Source organism: Tympanuchus pallidicinctus, unplaced genomic scaffold (assembly GCF_026119805.1).
Source record: "Tympanuchus pallidicinctus isolate F22 unplaced genomic scaffold, pur_lepc_1.0 scaffold3, whole genome shotgun sequence".
NCBI classification, from domain to species: Eukaryota; Metazoa; Chordata; class Aves; order Galliformes; family Phasianidae; genus Tympanuchus; species Tympanuchus pallidicinctus.
The window spans coordinates 76,222,222-76,241,065 of NW_026294747.1; the positions used below are offsets into that span (position 1 = coordinate 76,222,222).

Sequence of the window (18,844 nt, forward strand, 5' to 3'; positions counted from 1 at the left end):
GTTAAACAAAGAAAACGGGCCCAGAAAACACACAGGAGATTTTAAAGTACCAAATGACATTCTTTGTTATTTTGTAGATGAAAAGTTCCTCAATACTTCCCACTGAAAATACTTGCACCTAGGAGGTTCTTGCTATACATTACATAGTTTTAGTTGTCAAGTTACACGTGAATAGATAAAATATTTTTCCTTACAGTAATCAAACTAAAAACAATCCATCCTTTATTTAATTTTCAAGCCATCACTGCCTGTTTTTCTGCATAAGGTCCAATGCAACATTAGATTGTGGTTAATACATCTAATAATGGTACTGCTATACTAGATACGCAAGTTTGCCATAACTGAAATGTTTGAGAGATGTCTGAGATATTTCCACTTCAGTAGCTCAGATACAGATAATGAACGCCTACAGCAGCACTGACCCACCAAAGAAGTCGGGCAAATATGCATATCAGTGCTTCAAAGTTCAGGATTTCTTTTTGCTGATACTTGAGTTAGATGCTATGGATCTAACGCATTTTCTCTCCTACTGTTGCAGCTATACCAATGCCTTCAGTAAATGCAGCATTTTCTGTATGTGATAAATAGCATTTTATCCCTCATTTCCAATTTTTGTAAAAGTTCAGAATGTTTCATATCCACATTAGCTGGGTATCATAAGTAGTCAGGCATTCTCAGATAGGCAGAATTCCAATAGTAAACTCTTCCAGTTTCATCCTGGCAAAGCAAAAATAATGACTGGAGAAAATTACACTTATCTTTCAATTTATTTTTTTTCTGAAATCTCTTCTTTTCAGTTTTTTATCAGTAACTCTTTTGAGTTACTGATTTAGGAATTTTTTTTATTTAACATTTATTTATTTTATATGAGCCACCTACTGCTGTAACAGCTACAACCATATACATGGAAAAATACAGAGACTCTTACGATTAGAAGCCATGATACCAAATACCATCATGGCATTTCTGCGTACTATTGGATCTTCATGTGAGATGAGTTTATACAAACGTTCCACTGCTCCAAGACCAAGAAGTGCCACTTTGTTTTCATCACCTGAAGAGTAAATAGGTTAAGAGTTAGGTTAAAAAAAAAAAAAAAAAAAAAAGCAACAAGCTCATAGTTCTAATGTAACAAAGTATAAAAGTATTTCAGTGACCTAAAATATAATAGGTAGAACATAAATTTGTCAGAATACATCAACGATACCATCAAAAAGATCTTAAGATCTTAAAGCATCAAACAAAATATATCAAACACACACTTTAAAAACGTAGTTCATGGATCTGATGTCACATTGATCTCCTTCTTGGATCATAACAGTAAAACAGAATCTCGGTCTCCAACAGAACAAAAGTAACTTCTAGGTCTCAGTATTACCTTAAAAAGTTTGAAAACATGTATCAGGACTCACTCCCTTCTGAAAAAAGCCTTACACAAGGACTCACCACTTCTATCAGGAACTGCATTTAAGTCAAGCCCCTGCTCTTCATTTTGTACATGTATCCACTGATCCAGACCCTGACCACAGATGTGACTGCTTGGCTTGACCTCAAACCTGCCTCATCACACTACAGACTGCTCGGTGACCACTGGACCATTGACTGACTGGTTACCACTGTGGGATGCGTTCTCACTGTACTCATGGGACTGCACCCATTTTGGAGGCCATGAGCCCTTGTGTGCTCTGCTGTCACTGACTCCTGCTTTCCTTTGCCTTGCAGAGCAACCTGCCCTTGCTGCTATGTAGCAGCAGAGACTATTTTTACTAGTTTTGGCAACACTTGCTGTTAAATGAATTTACAGATAATCCAAAATGACTGCCTTGAAAGTTAGGTGCTTCGCTGGCATGGTAACTGGGCAGATAACATTACTACACAACAGATCACCAGGGGAAACAGTGATCCCATACATCTCTGGAGAGAAATAAGGAAGAACCTGTTCCTACTGTGCCAAGTGATGGGGAAGGATATAGGTTGGCTTTTCATCATCACATTATCAAGGACCATTAATCTGTTTAATCTCTTTTCGCATGCCTTTCACAAGCTACACCAGTTACAACAGAATTTGTCTCAATCTGGATACTTAATATAAAAGTGATAAAATAAACAGTGATAATAAAAAGTGAAAAAAAAAATATTTTAAGAAACATTAAAGAAAGAAAAAGCATTCAGAAGCCAGAAGTTCCAGTACTAAAATTGACTATTCAAATCAAACTCTTCTTAATATGTGTAATGGATAGTCTAACATCATCACACACTTTGGATTTCTAATTCAATGCATAGGAACAGTTCTCTAGGATTAATTCCTATTTTTACAGCAAAGGATGCCTCTGTCTGTTGGCCACCCACACATTTACTAGCGACTACCATAGCAGTACAACAGATAGCTTTCTATCTGGTGAAGTACAGGTGAATTATGTTGTTGTGAACCTCATTTTAGTTTCCTATTTTTTTGCCTTCCAAATTTACTTTCCTGAAGCAACTACCATGATTTGAATCACTAACTTCCACCTGAGATTTCTACCAACAGAAGTGTTTCATATGATTACAGCTTTCTGTTCCTTGCTCACTCAAAGAAAAGAAGAAAAAGAAGCGCACATGCAAAAGTGAATTAAAAAAAAAAAAAAAAGAAACAAAATCCAAGATCAACTTGTATTCTTTCTCCCTTTTATAATTCATTTTAAAATGAACTAAGGGGGAAGCTGCCTACCTTTTCTGCGTTACTGTGGACAGCAGGGAGAGAGCCAGCAAGATTTAGGAGATGCAGTTTATAGCTACTTCCCTCCCTTTCAGAATATGCATCTCATTGAGATACAAGAACTTTCAAACAACCATTTCTCTGAGAATATAAATTTCTATAATAAAATGTTAGAAACCTCCATACAAACCATAGGGCTTCTTTTTTACTGCAAATACAGGAGTGACATATTTCTGAGGGAAAAACAAAACAACACTTTGACAGAGGTTGAAAACGTTAGTGTGAGGAAACCAAAAAGTTCTGAACGGCTGAGTAAGGCAGAAGAAAGCTTACTGCGCTGAGGACTGACCTTTTGATGCAAATTTATATATAGCATCACATGCTTTGGCCAAAACTTCCTCTTCTGGAGAATCAAGCATTAGTACAACTGTTGCTGCTGCTTTGCTTTCAATCAGTAAAGGCTCAAACTAGGAAAAAAGCAAAAACAAAAAAAGGAAGAATAGCGGTAAGCTGCAGTAGACTTCCACATTTCATCAATAAATGGAGAATTTTAACTTTCAGTAACAATCTGAAATGCTTTTGAAAAATAACTAAGAATAATTGACTTAATACAATCACCTCGTTTCATGTCGTATGAAGATTTGGGGAAAACCCTGACAGTTCCCTGTATATCTCTTTGAAGGATAAAGACTACACAATTCTGTTACACCTAAAGAACATCCTATAGCTTCCAAATCAAATATGGGGAGGCGTAAGATTTGGTTACTCTGTGGCACTACTACTTAGTGGGAGTAATTAGAAATAAATAAATTAAAATGACTCTTCCTGTGCCTTCATCAACTCATTTCACTTGCTGAACACTAGCTTACCACAATCTTGCACACACTGAAGCATTTCCATGATAACCCCTGATGATCTTTAGGTTGGTTCTAAGGTACAAGTCTTTTACAGTCAGGGTGGTGAGGCACTGGAACAGGTTGCCCAGGATGGTGGTGGAAGCCCCATCTCTGGAGACACTAAAGACCAGAATGAACCAGGCTCTGAGCACCCAATCTAACTCTGGATGTCCCTGTTCATTGCAGAAGAGTTAGATTAGATGAGACTTTTAAAGGTCCCTTCCAACTCTAAGGATTCTACGATTCTATGAAGATCCATGTTTCCCTAATAGCAAAACGGTTACCTGGCCAACGTGCTTAACTGCTCTCCCTAACCCCAAGCAGGTCTTGGAAATATGCAGATCTGTCCCTCTTCATGCTTGTTGTGACAAGGTGAAGGCACGGGACAAGTTGAGGAAGTCATTAACTAAACTCAGATGAACACATGCTACCTCTCCAGTACAAGAAGAGGAAAGCTGAGTGCACACATATCTAGACTGAATTTTTGCTTTTAGATTTTTCATTAACAGAAAACATTAGGACTATATCTAAACTCTTACTGCTTTATCAGGGTGGGTAAGCTCTACCAGCAAATTGGTACTGACGTGGATACAGTTAAACATATAGAGCAGAACCTTTTTCAATTAAAAAAAAAAAACAAAAAAACAAAACAACTACTAAGAGGCCAAATAGGTCATACCTTTTTGATGCTAAATTCATGTCTGTTCAGCTTAGCTGAATACATACTACTTCTCTATGACCAACAAAGATATATTGTCAATATTTCTTAAATATGTACAGGATATAAGCTTCTTGGGGCAGTTTTTTATTCTAGCAAGAGAATTTATTTTTTTTTCCCAGCTACAATTTTTTATTCCCTTCCAGCTGCTCCACAAGGGTACACATCTGGTAGGGCACTTCAAGGGCTGAAGCTATGAGAAGGGCATTCACAAAGCAGTCTGCCACAGAGCAGAATCCCTGCCACACCTCGCGTGCCCTTTTTCCTTTGCACTGATGAAAATGTTCTCTATCTCTATTGGTTGTAGGGCTTGGTTATTCTTCTATAAAGTAAAAATATAAATAATAAAAGAATAAGTTACCATACATTTTATATATTACAGTTCAAAATGGATTCCTAATAGCTCTCCCAGGCAATTGCAGACAATTTAATTACATTAAGCTCTGAATGAAAAGTGATATATAAAGAGGCAAAGTCAAATCCAACCCCCTGCAGAAACTTCACTGGCAACAGCAGGGCCATGTCTGGCCAAACACTTGGTGATAGTATGAAACTTTAATTTTTATTAAAGGATGATACTCTTTCATGGAAACATAAATTAAACTTAAAGATTGATCTCAGATAAAGGTTAATAAGAAATGAAATATGAAGTAAGAGTTTTAAATCTCAGTTATTTATTTACATTGATCTAATAATAAAAATATTACTATGTTGTCCCATTTTCTTTGCCTCCCATGTTACAGGTAATTGTATAAACTACAATTCATTGATAAGTCCTAGACATTAATTGCAGGTTGGCATATAGGCAGAATCGAACTGGTCTTACATCTATACATTTGTATAGGTATTAGATTCATTCCTACTCTATGAGAAATGTGACAGCACCTTCTTATTAGACTCATTTGTGGGCCGATCCCACCTTTTGAAAGATGCATCTCTTCTTGTTCTATTGTTTAATCATGCTATTTTTCTAAAATATCCTTTAAAAGCTGTTTTTGAACGAAATGAACCGGTGTTCCATCATCCATTAGTAAAAGAGATGTGCTTTTTTTTTCATCTTTAAACAGAATCTCCTGAGTTTCAGTTTGTACCTATTGCCTTTCACCCTTCTAGAAAGCGCCACTGAGAAGAGTGTGGCTGAGTTCTTCGTTCCCTTCCATCAGCTGTTCATACACATTGACAAGACCCCTCAGAGCCTTCTCTCGACACTGAACAGTTGTGGCTCTCAGCCTCACCTCAGAAGCCCTTCAGCATCTTTGTGACCCTTCGCCAGATTTGCTGCAGTGAGTCCATGTGACTGCTGTACTGGATGAACGCCAAACTGGACATGGCACTCTAGATTTGATCTCACCAAAGTTGAGTGAAAGATAGCAGTCATGTCCCACAAGTTGCCAAGCCAACGTTGTCTACTGCACCCTACAGTGTTACTGGCCTCCTTTGCCACAAGTGTACATTACTAGCGCATGGTCAACTTACTGCCTACCAAGTGCTTTTCTGCAAAGCTGCTTTGCAGCTGGTCATCACCCAGTCTGTACAGATTACTACTTTGCACCTGCTTTTAATGAACTTACTGAAGTTCTTGTTTTCTCTATTCCTCTGATCTCTTGAGGACCTTTTGAATGGTAGCACAACCAGTCGGTGCATCAGTCACTCCCAGCAATTTCATATTGTCTGTAAACTTGCCGCAAATGCACTCTGTCCTGTCACTCAAGTCACTAATGAAGAGGTTAACCGCTGGGGCACAACAGGAGCAACTGGCCTCCAGCTGGGCTTCACGTTGCTGATCACAACCCTCAGAGTTCAGCAGCTCAGCCAGTTTTTAATTCACATCACTGTCTGTTTATCTTGTCCATGCTTCATCAGTTTGTCTATGGGGATGTTATGAAAGATAGTGTTGAAAGCCTTAGTAAAGTCAAATTAATATTTAGGTATTGATTCCTCAAAAGGTGTTCCCATCCAGAGCTGACAGTACCACTTCTGTTCCTTCATACTTTGATTTTTAACATCAGTGTCACAAGTGAAGCTATTTTCAAAAATTCACAGATAGCTACATCTTTCTTTTATCTCAGTATTTTCTCTAGTGGCAACCTTAGGGCACTTGTGTTAGTAGAAAGCCTAACTGATGAACAAATAACAGTGTTGACTAGAACAAACTTAAAACACTATCTACATAGGTTGCTCTGAAAGTAATACTTCCTACTTATTTTCATGGAAACTACATCAGATATAAAGAGCACAATAGCACTACTTGATAAAGAAAGTTTTCAGCTACAAAACATTATTTTTCAACACAGACACCACCATTAGCTATGTATGATCACCAGCAATAAACAAGAGCCTGCATGCTGTGCTTGTAAAACTCTTCACGGTCGCCCAGAACACAGCTTGTCTTTCATATCACTGCCACCACTGCTGAAGTACAGCAGACTCCTATTCACCGTGCTAACATTCACTCTTGGGTCTCCATAAATCTTCAGCAAGCGTCAATGAATGCCAATGGGTGCAATTTTCTGCACATGGAGGAATTCAATTCCACACCTTTGCTTCATTCACACTACCACATCAGATGTCATTTTGTCAGACTTGTCCCTCTGCTGCCATCTGTCACATGGCAACAAAACATAACAGGATACTGGTAGGAAGACTCAACCTCTACTTCCATACCACCAACATCCACCTCTGACACTGTGGGCCAACATCATAAAATAGGAGGCACTACTTTTGGAGCAGCCTTTGGTTATGAAAAGTTCTTACTGACCTATGCCAAAGCTAACACATTTTTTCTGCTTAAAATATCATCTGAGGTCACCCATAGCGAGAAGGACATCCAAATGATTGTTTTTCTTGGAGAAACCCAGCCCCCAAAACAGACAATAGCAAAAAGCAACATACAAAAGAGGGAGAAAAAAAGTGTTCTCAGAAGTACTCTCTGAAGCAGCTAAGCACTGGCTAGGCTAAGAGATGTATTTTCTACCTATTCCTAGAAATCTATAAAGATCAGCTATCATCTGCAGTATCATGTATTCTCAGAGAATTACGCAATGCCCTCTTACATAAGCCTGTCCATATTTTCTCAAGGCTTCTTTTCTCAGGTGTAACATTTCCATAAGCAGTTTATCAATCAGAAAATAATAGCCAATATATCAGGTGATTTGTCTGCATCTCATTTCCTGCCAGGTGAAATTTAAAGGTTTGAAATTTGATTTTACATGATTGGTGTCAACAATACTCTCACAGCTAGAAGATTTTCCTGGCTGATAGTAAAAACTAATCAAGGATCTATATTCATATTTAATATTGTTTTGCTATACAACATTCAGTTGTTTTCTCCTGATAGTACTGCTAGAAGAGAAATGCTAGCTTGAAGTACAATAAGAGTAAGTATCTAAGCCAGAAACCACAGATGCCATCTGGAGTTCACTCTTTCTAACGCTTTCCTTTTCAGTGGTTTTATTAACCTTTTTTGTAAGTTTACTTTTTTTTTCCCCAATTGTTTAATATCTTTCCTAACATTATTCACAGTTGACTGCACTGGTAGAAGGCTGCACCAGTCTTTTCTTCAGAAACTCTAAACGGTGGCTTCCAAATACAGGAGCTAAGGTCCTGTTTCTAATTGATTTTCTAGATGATTACTAGTCTCTTTCTACTATTTTTGAAGGGGGTAGCATATCTGTAGGCCCTACATCCATTATTATGCCTTTCCACTTTTTTATTAGACTGAAAAGATATTCAGTTTAATTATTCAAGTCTGCTTTAATTAGCCTTAGATATATGTATCTTCTTTTGTCTCCTTGTTTTTTGGGTTAGTGTTAGGCCAATTTAACACCTCACGTTACAGTTTTAACTCAAGTCTCCATTCATAAGCATTTACAATTGATTGGAGCTTATGAACTACATTTGTAATATTAAGCTTTCCACAGAATAGTTGTGTGTATAATCAATGAATGCATAGATGTTATAATTATGAATCATACCAGAGAGCTTGGCTAAGCAGGTTATTACACAAAACAGAATAGGTAGAATGCTTACCCATATCCTGGGCTCACTGCAGAACTCCAGAGGAGGGATCTCCAGAAGAGCTCCTTCCCCCCTGGCAGTCAGCTCTTAAATGGGCCTTAGGAGAGGTGCAGCCAGGCTCCACCCTTCCGGCAGCACAGGAGAATTGCCTTCACCTGTGCTCCATGGCTGACTCAGCGCTCGCCTCAGGTGATCAATCAGAGGTTCAGGCCGTCATTCAGCTGTTCCCATACGTTGTGTAAGCTCAGACTAAACCTCAGTGACATCATGGCTTTGAACATTTGAATTCAACCATAATGGCTACTTCTACTGTCTTGGTCAAAATCATTTATGTTGAACTAGCACTGACACCACGACGTCATTTTTGCTGATCAACTTTGCTATGACATTTGAAAAACCTTTTCCAGTTCCTTTACTCTCAGAAAGCCCTTTTTTTGTGGTTGTTTAAAAACAAACAAAACAAAACCACACATACTGAGCTTTGCCTTTAATTTTGTGCTCTTTCTGGGAATATCCAACGAAACAATTCTTCATTAATTAATTCAGTACCTGGTGCTGAATTTGTGTTTTGTTTATTCAGTGTTTCAGTCTTACTTCTTTCTGAATAAATCAGTAAGATTTATAAGACTTCTATATTTTAAATTTCTACCTCTTTTTGGATCTCCCTGTACCTCACAGCATCAGAGAATCCCTCAGAAAGTGTTCATTAGCTAGTGTCAGATATTTAAGCTCCAGTTTTTTGGGGAAAAAGGTAGTCATATACCATCATTATTCCATATATGCCAATTTTAATGATACAAAAAACCAAAACCCTGAACTACTCCTCGAGACCATATACCTTTGCAAGAGATGCAGAATATATACTACATATATTCAAAGTATCTGTAAAACTCTTGTATTAAGTTTTTTTTTTTTTTTTAAAAAAAAAAAACAACAACCAACCCTGCTTATTTATATAGGCTTTTAACTCTTTCATCCTTGGGAATGGTTCCACAGTTCAAAAGAGAAGCACATTTCAGGTCTCTCCCACCTTCTTTTGATTTTTACAAATGGAAAACTAATACTGCTCCTCAAATAAAAAGAAGCCTGGATTGTTTCATATATTACTACTTGCAAAGCCTGCCAAAGACAACAATCTCCTCAAAGAACTACACATCAGTCAGTTTGGTTTGTATGCTGTCCAAAAAAAGCAGAAACAGAATTATCTTTAAAAGACATGTTTAGAATAATGTGGGCAAGCTAGGAGAGTAGGGAACTACGTAAGGATGGTAGAGCTGGGCTTATAATTGTGCAATGTTTATTTTATAGCATGCTGTAGTTTATATACTTACCACATCCTTGGGTGGAGGCTCTACTTCCTTCCTCACTTTTTTACCCATTCTAAAAACAAAAACACAAAAATGAAAAATAAAACAGACAAACTCTCACCTACTTCACGAATCAGTTTACCAGTGCTTGAGGAAAACTATAAGACTGACCTTCACATTCATTTGCCCCATCTAATCAACTGGAACAATTCATTGACACCGTAATTTCTGTACAGAAAGCCATGCCTTCAAACAGTAACGTTTCATTTGTGCAACACAACAAGCTTTCTAACGCTTGAACACATTTGCTAAAAGGTATCTATCAAAAAAACACCTAGCTAAAAGGAAAGATGCAAGACGTCCCAGGCTCAAGCTGTCATGTGGTACAGATAAACAAGACGTGCACTTTTGTAAGTCAGTTTTGACTGCATCTATAAATCACACAAGAACAGGCTATTTCCCTATGTTTGCCTATACATTATGTGCTGGCCAACATTCTCTACAGCTGTAGAATGAACAGATGAGTTCTCCCTTGAAAAAGGATTTCAAATTCAATTCAGATTCTCTGTCCATATTTAACAGAGGACAAAAATCAGGTCTGTGGGCACAAAGGAACAGTTTTGCATGGTATAATTTTCACTGATTTCAATACAACTTTTTTAAAAAAATATTACACCAGGTTCTGTCTTCTGCTTTTTTCGTATTAGCACACGTGCAAGTGAACCTAGAAGACCTTCTCAGCTGCAACTAATAGCAGCTTCTGAAGCATATGGATGTAATAACCCCATGTGGACCTAATTTCACGTGGCTTGCAAAACTTCATCTGAGAGCCTTCCAGTTAAGCTGCAGGCAAAAAGTAAAGCACAAAGTGACCCTCTAGCACTAACATTGCAGAGAACATAGCCCAAGTTATGCCAAACTTAGTTTTGTTTTAACACCATGTAAAAACAAAACGTGCACTCTTAATATCCCTTAAAAACAACTCGGTAGTTCACAAGGGGAAAGCACGCTATCACCTGTAGCCAGTCCTAGCCTGACAGCTTCTTGCAGTGCAACAAGAGATAATCATCTAGCACAACAAGATCTGTAGCTTGGCTGATTACAAAAGTCAGGGCTACAGTTTATTGTGGTTCCTGAAACTTTGGAGCTCTTGAATCCTCTGGACTTTTTCAGGTGCTGGTTCTCTACTGGCCTCCCCAACAAACTACAGCACAGCAGTAATGAATCCAGCTGAGAAGCACATCCTAAACATGGATCTGAAGTTTAGAACTTTGTAGACAGGTCACTAATTGTAGCCTTGGTTGGAAGACTCATAAGACCGGAGATTTTTCAGTTCCAATCTCCTTTCCACTCATGCACATATACAAGTACGAACGCACAGACACAGAACAATTCAGTGTTTCAAAATTGCAGTTTTGGCTAGGGACCAATTAACATATAAGAGAAAGTGTTGTGCAACTAATGTTCACAGATTCAAATACTGTACATATTCTAACACTGTGAACTCTTAGCAGCATTTCTTCATGCTTTATAAGCGCATCCAACTTCCAAAGATACTTTCAAGGAATTTGCGTGTTGCTCCCCATGCTCAGAAGCATTTGGTTCCTCAGTAATACTGAAAAGGGCATATCACATGCAGCAACAAGCACGGGGAACTGGATAATTACCATGGATTATGCCTTTCAGTCTATTTCTCTACTGCAGTTCTGTGCTGGATTTCAATGTACTCTGCCAACAACTGTAGTTGAGCTTGGTCCCCATAAAGCTCTTTGTATTCTGCCTTTAGTGAGACAACAACTGCTATGAGGCAACAGTATTCTAGAATATATTAAACACTAGAAATGCATCTTCTGTATTGAATACATGTTCTTAAAGGTTATGGTCCATAAGTCAACTTCTCTCTATAACTGCGCATAGAATGCATATCATTCACTCAGTTTATTATTCTAAAGATTTTTAAATCAGACAAAATTTTTAGTGGGATTTGTATTTTTAACGCAATTAAATGTTGGGTTTATGTTACCTGAAAATGCTTTAAAACCTAAAACTCTATTTACATCTGATTAAATGCAGTTAATTAAATCTTTAGGACAAAATAAATAATATTCTTATTTGAGTAGTGTTCTCTACTTTGTGTTCATTACTAGGAGTGTAGTTTTTCCACATGCCTTGAGATGAAAGGGTTGATGGTTTAAATCATATAGAGCTAGAGGTAATAAAGGACTTTGACTAAACAGGTGTAGGCAGTGCACAGCTGAGCAGTCTATGGAGCTATCATTCAGTGCCACTTCCTGTCCTACACCTGGAATGTACCGATTTCAGTGCCAGATAAACAGCCCTGTTTTTCTCTGCTCCCAGCCCTCCTCAGGGCAGCGATACGATCAGATGCTGTCTCCCAGCCATTAAGGCAGACATGAGGTCTAAGTACATCTTCTTTCCAAAATGACAGTCCCCAAAACTCTCCCACTATTCACTCCAAATTTCAGAAGGGCCTCCAGCTTTTTTGTAGGACCAGAAATAAATTAGGCATCAGTACTTCAGCTAGTCGCTCTCCTTAATAATGGATGGAGATCTAGCCTGTACATCCAACAGCCGTTAAGGCAGATCATCCTAAGGTCAGTGTCTAAAATTGGTCAGGTGAATCACACCTTCAAAAATGACCGTTGTTTCCTCTGACCAAAAATGAAACCTAGAGTTGCTAGCTCATATATTGACATTTATGCTGCTGACCATTCAAATGAGTGAGATAAATATTTCACCCTGTTTCTCCACATGAATCCACATGCCAAGCCAGGTCTGGTTGATGCTATCACAGTAGACTGTGCACGAGCAGAACTAGGCACGTGATATAACACAGCTGCCTTGTATTATTGAACGTGGCTGAAGGAACAGTTTCTGATAACATCTCTGTGACTAGAACATTTGACCCATAAGTGGAAAATGATTCAAAGGAAGGTCATGAATGTGGACTTTTTAGTTCAAAAGTTGAACCCTCAAACCTTCTGGCTGTTGCATGATGACCCAGCACTTCAAACAAAATAAGGAAAAGTTACTTCATTTTTCATAAGATTTATTGCAGAAGCCCAGTAGAGCAGATTTTAAGCATCAGATCTTCAGATAATGATGACCATTATTCCTGTGCTTACTTCCTTTCATTGGTTTACTCTAGGAACTTCCCTGCTAGTGTGAATTGCTTCCTACACCACAAACCTAAAGTAGCCACCTATTTCTAGTCACTATACTAAGATAAATAAATTAGGCTTCCAAGACATTAAGCATTGCTGCTTTTCACTACAGATAACTGCTTTATTGGATTACAGAATCACAGAAACACCAAGGTTGGAAAAGACCTACAAGACCATCCAGTCCAACCGTCCACCAATCACCAATACTCCTCACCAACCACGTCCCTCTACACAACGTCCAAACATTCCTTGAACGCCTCCAGGGTTGGTGACTCCACCACCTCCCTGGGCAGCCCATTGCAGTGCCTGACCACTCTTTCAGAGAAGCAGCATTACCCAACGTGATTAACCAAGTTCTTTGACAATTGACTTTTCTAAAAAAAAATAAATAAAAAACAAAACAAAAAAACACCACAGAAACAATACAACAGGAGTATCACTGGACTCTCAACTTGTTTTCCATCAATACCCTTGTTCACCAGTGAGGTGTTGGGCTACTTTAATCACCAGATTGTGGATTATATGGATAGTATAAATAAAAAAGGTAAAGCAATTAACAAAAGATTTATTTTATAACATAGATCACATTTTGAAATATGAGAAAAATCTTACGGTGGTTGTACTGGTCAAAATATTAAAATCCTATGAATGCTTCCTTTACTGCATGGGGTACATATTGACACTGTCACAATCCTGCTACATACAAGTAGAGGTCATATTATTCTGTGATTTTTAAGTCAAACAAAGCATTTACAAAACATTACATGATCCATTTGCATCTTCTGCCTTCTAAAATCTTAAATAACTGACACAAGAACCGAAGACCTGACACACACCAAATGCTAGGAAGATATGAGATGTACAAGACTAAGTTCAAGACATAGACAGCTGTGGAACCAATCTCTTTTGTCAAGGAAGCAAGGGCTTTTTTCCCTTCTGAAAACAATTACTCCCATGGAAAAGCAGAGCAAAGAAGAATTTAAGAATAGTTTCCAATTAGTTACTTATTACGTGATCCACTTTGGGATTTGACAGACTCTGGACTTAGGCTCTAAGTCTGAAGCTGCATTACTACTATCTGTGCACGGTCATAGAAACACAGCATGGCCAAGATCCGCAGGCCCTCTGTGTCCATCTGGCCCAAAACTCTGCTGGAGCAGGGCCATCCAAAGCAGAATGCTCAGGCTTGTGTCCAGCCAAGTCCTGAGGAGGAGAACCCACAGCCTCTATAGGCAGACCATGCCAGTGCTCTGCCACCCACACAGCACAGAAGTACTTCCTGATGTAAACAGAACACCTTTTATTCCAGTTTGTGTTCGCTGCCTCTTGTTCTGGCTTTGGGCACCACTAAAAAGAGTCTAAATACGACTTGTTTGCACCCTCCCTTTTGGTATTTATAGACAATGACGAGATCTTCCCCGGCTTTTCAACACCTGCTTTTTTTCCAAATCATAGAAGCTTTAACATCTCCCTTTAGGAGGTAGAACAGAATGTCTAGCTTTGCATTCCTGCAAGTACTATCACATCTCCTTCTTCCTATTTATCCTATTCCTCTCAGCCAGAGGAAAGAAAAAGAACTAAAGAGAGATACCAGGCCTGTCAGACTCCAACAAAACTACCTGTTTTTATGCTGCCCAAGAACCACACTTGCTGTTTTCTAAAGCTTAACTGCTTGGTGTCCGACTAGAGGCGCCCTAAGGAGTATAAGGCGCCTGTTGTGACTCTAAGCTGAAGAGACACAGTGTATTATCAATTTGTACAATGCAAGAGACAGTGCATGAATGTGCATAAAATGAAGTAACAGGAATTAACAAACATGATAGCAAATCACAAAGCAACTGACAGGACTCAGAATAAAATACACTGGTAAGTTTTCCATGGTAGATCAGTCCGCTACTTCCAGATACATATCTGATAAACGCGTGAAATCAATCCCAAAAGTCAGTTTTTCTCTATCTGTTATGGGTTTTTATTTCCCTACAGTAAGATGTTCAGACAACAAGTTGGTATGCTCTTTCTACCAATACTACCTATTTTTAGTGACCACCTAAATGTTTAAACCTCTGCTCTTCATTCTATGGCACACTGCGGTGCCGGTCCGATTGTCAAGTGTACTTAATAAGCAACTACTCCTCAGGCTTAAAAAATACGCAAACAAGATAAATGTGTTACTCAATTCAATACAACAGTCCCACATTCTTGTAGTACAAATTTAGTCACAAGATGCCCTGCCTTGATCCTCTCTACTTTCTTTTATGGTTCCCTGTACATTCTGATTTATCACCTTTCTAAGCTGTCTTAATTATTTTTTCCATATAGCTTTTCCAGACGTATTTGTTTCTTGTCCCAGAGCCCCTCTGTGACTGTTAAATCTTTCCTTCTCAGATATGATTAACCTAATCTGGAATACCACAATCAATTCTAGAACACTACTGATTTATTACACTGACATTACGCCTTTTTTGAGGATTAATTATTACCCAATTTCTTCAGTGAAGATTTTCACTAAGCTATCCACATATGGTAAACAGGTCATTCCCTCAACAGATTATAGTTAATTCAGGTTTACTACTGAAAAGTGCATTGTTCCAAATATTCCTGCCTGTGCAAATTACATCCCATGTATCAACAACTAATTTCATCTGTTGCAGTTTTATCCACTCACCTAACTGCAGAATAGCTCTCAGACATTTCTAACAATCATCTTAATTAACAGAAACTATCTTATCTCAGTAGAAAATTTTGATTTCTCCATGTTATTGCTCATTTCCAAGTTATAATGAACATATTAAGTAATATCAAAACTGGGGTCTATCCTTGGAGAATCCAAGCTGTGACAACTCCTATGAAGGACATTTTTAGAAATTATGTGTGTGATTTTAAATGTCTCCCTGAGACTCAGTGAAATCCCTCATCCCCTGAGAAACTGTCTAAGAAAAATTGACTTAATCTAAAAAAAAAAAAAAAAAAAAAAGTGGGTATTTTGTTCCCACTCCTCTCATTGAAAAGCTGCTGCACAAGTTATTGCTCAGACAATTACAGATATTTTTTTGTTTGTTTGTTTTTAGTAGTTTACTGTGTATCTGTGTTGTGTTTGAGCTTTCATCAATTTCTCACTTTCCTAGCACATGACAAAATATTTTTGTAGATTACTAAATATTTGTACTACACAGTATATATTTACTATATTCTATACATCCTATATAGTCCTAAATAATTCTACTACATATCATGTATTACCTATACTCTACTCATACTACATACTATAACATTCATATGCAGTACAAACAAAATAGATTTAAAGATGACAAATATAACTCTATTCTACCTTCATTTGGTCAGGTTATGGAGCTCTTCTAATGTCCTCCAAAACACCCAACTCTTACCCACATCGTCCTTGCAAGTCTTTTCATAGAATCATTTGAGTTGAAAAAGCCAACTTGAAGGTGACCTGGCCCAACTCCCCTGCAATGAACAGGGACACCTACACTGGATCAGATGCTCAGAGCCCCATCCAGCCTGACCTTGGGTGTCTCCAGGGACGGGGCATCCACCACCTCCCTGGGCAACCCGTGCCAGTTCCACACCACTCTTATTGTAAAAAAAAAAACCACCTTCTTCTTTATATCCAATCTAAATCATCTAAATCTCCCCTCTTTTAATTATGAAATCCTTCCCAAATTTATTATAACAGAACCTCTTGAAAGCACAGCTGGCCTCAGCTGACCACAGCACCTGAGATGAAGCCTCTCCTGTGTTGTACAAAATTGTACTTACACCTCCCTGCATGCATTGGAAGCATCTCAATGGTGTCATTACCACACTTGTGATCTTTAAGTTCAGAAAAATAGAGTGTTATTTAATTTTAAATCCTCACTAATTAGCCTGTAATATTTTAATAGAGCGGTAAAAGAAAAGGTCTATTACAGTGTAAGGTAGAAGTACACACAGTAGGTACGCAGACAGCAGTAGGAGCTGTAAGGATTCAGAGGCCCATCTTGGCACTCGCCATTGCAGCAGAACATGAGATAATCAGAAAATGGCAGCAGCGATAAAAATCCTAAACATGCTGGTATTTCCATCAGCAAAGGTGAGAAAGATAGCTTGCTCACAGCCAACAAATAACAGAAAGCAGCTGTGCTTACCTTCCACTGGTTAAGATAATACAGCACTTAAAGTGTTATATAGATGATAATTCCAATCAGCAGTAAGGTTACAAGAGTTCTCTCACACAAGCGATGCTCCTCTGTGAGCAAACCCACACTGGGTCTTGGAGGTCCTGCCTGCAGATACATCCCATACCTCTGAAGCACCATCAAACAGGCTGAGATTTTCTCCCTAACAACCTGTTAGCGTTCTTTTGGGTAACTCTTCTGTATGTGAAGCTTTATTCTACTTTTTTTCCCCTCTCGTTTACTGTCCATGCTATTTCAGGCCTCATGCCTGTCACGTTACTGTTTCAGAGGAATTCTACGTAAGTCCGATAGCTATATAAGCTCTACAGCTCCGTTGTAAATCTTGCAACAGCACCCGCTTTCCTTCCAGGAGAGGTGCTGCCCAAGCAGGCACTGAGCTGCCGGTTTCGGCTTTGGCTGAAGGAACTTTAATCTACCTCTCAAGCTAAAAACTAAAACCAGGCTTCGGTGTTTTTAAACTCTGTCCCGCAATTTCTGGAGGCTCCCGGCCGTGTCGGGGCGGGCTCGAACCAGGCTGCCGCCCGGAGCTCCGCACTCCGCCGCCCCCAACGGCGGCCTCAGTGCAAGACGCAGCGGGGCCGAAACCTTCCCCGTTGCCGTTCCGACTTTAAGACTCTCACCGCTACTTCCACAAACGCGTTATTTCTGCTTACTTGGAGCTGAAGACGCCCGAGCCTTAGCGGGCCGTTTTCCGCCGCTCCGCCCTTCTGCCCTCGGGCGCCCCGGCCCCTCGCACCGCCCGGGGGCGATCGCGCCGCAGCGGCCCGCGCCGCTGTTTCCCCGTTGCTAGGAGATGGCTGCGGCGCATGCGCGCTGCGGCGGGCGGGAAGGCGGGACGGCCGCTGAGGAGCCCGGTGGCGCTTCCCGCTTCGTGTCTGCCCGTTCGACCGCTCCAGGTTGTTGGTGGACAGCAAGCGGAAATGGGCGAATGTAATTCTTTTTAGAACTAAAAATTAGGTAATCGTATGTAAAGAAATTATAGCCGCTATTAACTCCCTCCTGTGATTTATTTTTCCTCATGCACTTCTAGCATCACCACTCCCACTAAAAGTGTATTGAGACTGATCAGCACCGCCACTGGAAAGCAAGTGAGAACCTTTCATACTGACCTGGGTCTAACAGGACCAATCACACCGAACTGCATGATTTCTGTCTGAAATTGGCCTGCAAACTGGCTGGTCCCCATGTGAGAGGTGCTGAATTATTGTTTCTGCATTGATTTTTGACTTTTCTGCCTTCACTTGCTGAACTATCTGTATCTGTATGCTTTTCCAATGCATTCTCCCATCCCACTGGCAGTGGGTAATAAGCAAGGAGCTGGTGGATGCTTAGTTGCTATCTGGGATGAGCCAGCCAGAAACAAAATGGTCTCCATGACGATAGCTTCTTATCTTCAGTGGTGGTGATTTTTATGATCAGAATTGCATTTGAAATAGCCAGTCTCCCTTCTTCGTTGTATTTTTTCTTTATTTCCATATGAACAGTCAAATAAATGATAATTGTTAATGAAGAATGTGAAAGAAGAGGGTTGTGGTAATGAGGTCCATGATCACTATTTCAAGGCAGTCCTGGAACAACATGTTCAGTTACTTGAAGGTTAAAGATTCTCATTCTCATAACCAGCACCATCTCACAAAAATTATGAATGTGCATCTGTACTGTGACTAGCATACAGGCAGTAGGGAGCAAGGACAACAGCAGATGACCTGGAGAGAGATGAGCACTCTTCTCTCTTGCCCAGATGTTATTCATGCCATGATTACATGCCTAGCCTTCAGCAGCCAGAAGCACCTCCAGGAGCGTGTGCTTGTGTGGCATTTTGACTCC

At 39.3% G+C, this 18,844-nt stretch overlaps 1 protein-coding gene across 4 annotated transcripts in view; it reads right to left on the minus strand.

The window, feature by feature from the left end:
* ARMC3 (armadillo repeat containing 3) overlaps positions 1-17,807 on the minus strand; it is a 58,271-nt gene extending 40,464 nt beyond the window's left edge. For 2 of the 4 annotated variants that reach the window (XM_052694723.1, XM_052694722.1), the window contains exons 1-4: positions 17,671-17,807; positions 9,661-9,709; positions 3,048-3,165; positions 929-1,054 (exon numbers count right to left, since the gene is read on the minus strand). In XM_052694723.1, the coding sequence (XP_052550683.1) occupies positions 929-1,054; positions 3,048-3,165; positions 9,661-9,708 (292 nt within the window). In that variant the 5' untranslated portion in view covers position 9,709; positions 17,671-17,807. Of the gene's footprint in view, positions 1-928; positions 1,055-3,047; positions 3,166-8,341; positions 8,386-9,660; positions 9,710-17,670 lie in introns of those variants that run through there. The other 2 variants (XM_052694725.1, XM_052694724.1) reach the window with 2 other exon arrangements.
* Between the last annotated feature and the right edge of the window lie 1,037 nt (positions 17,808-18,844).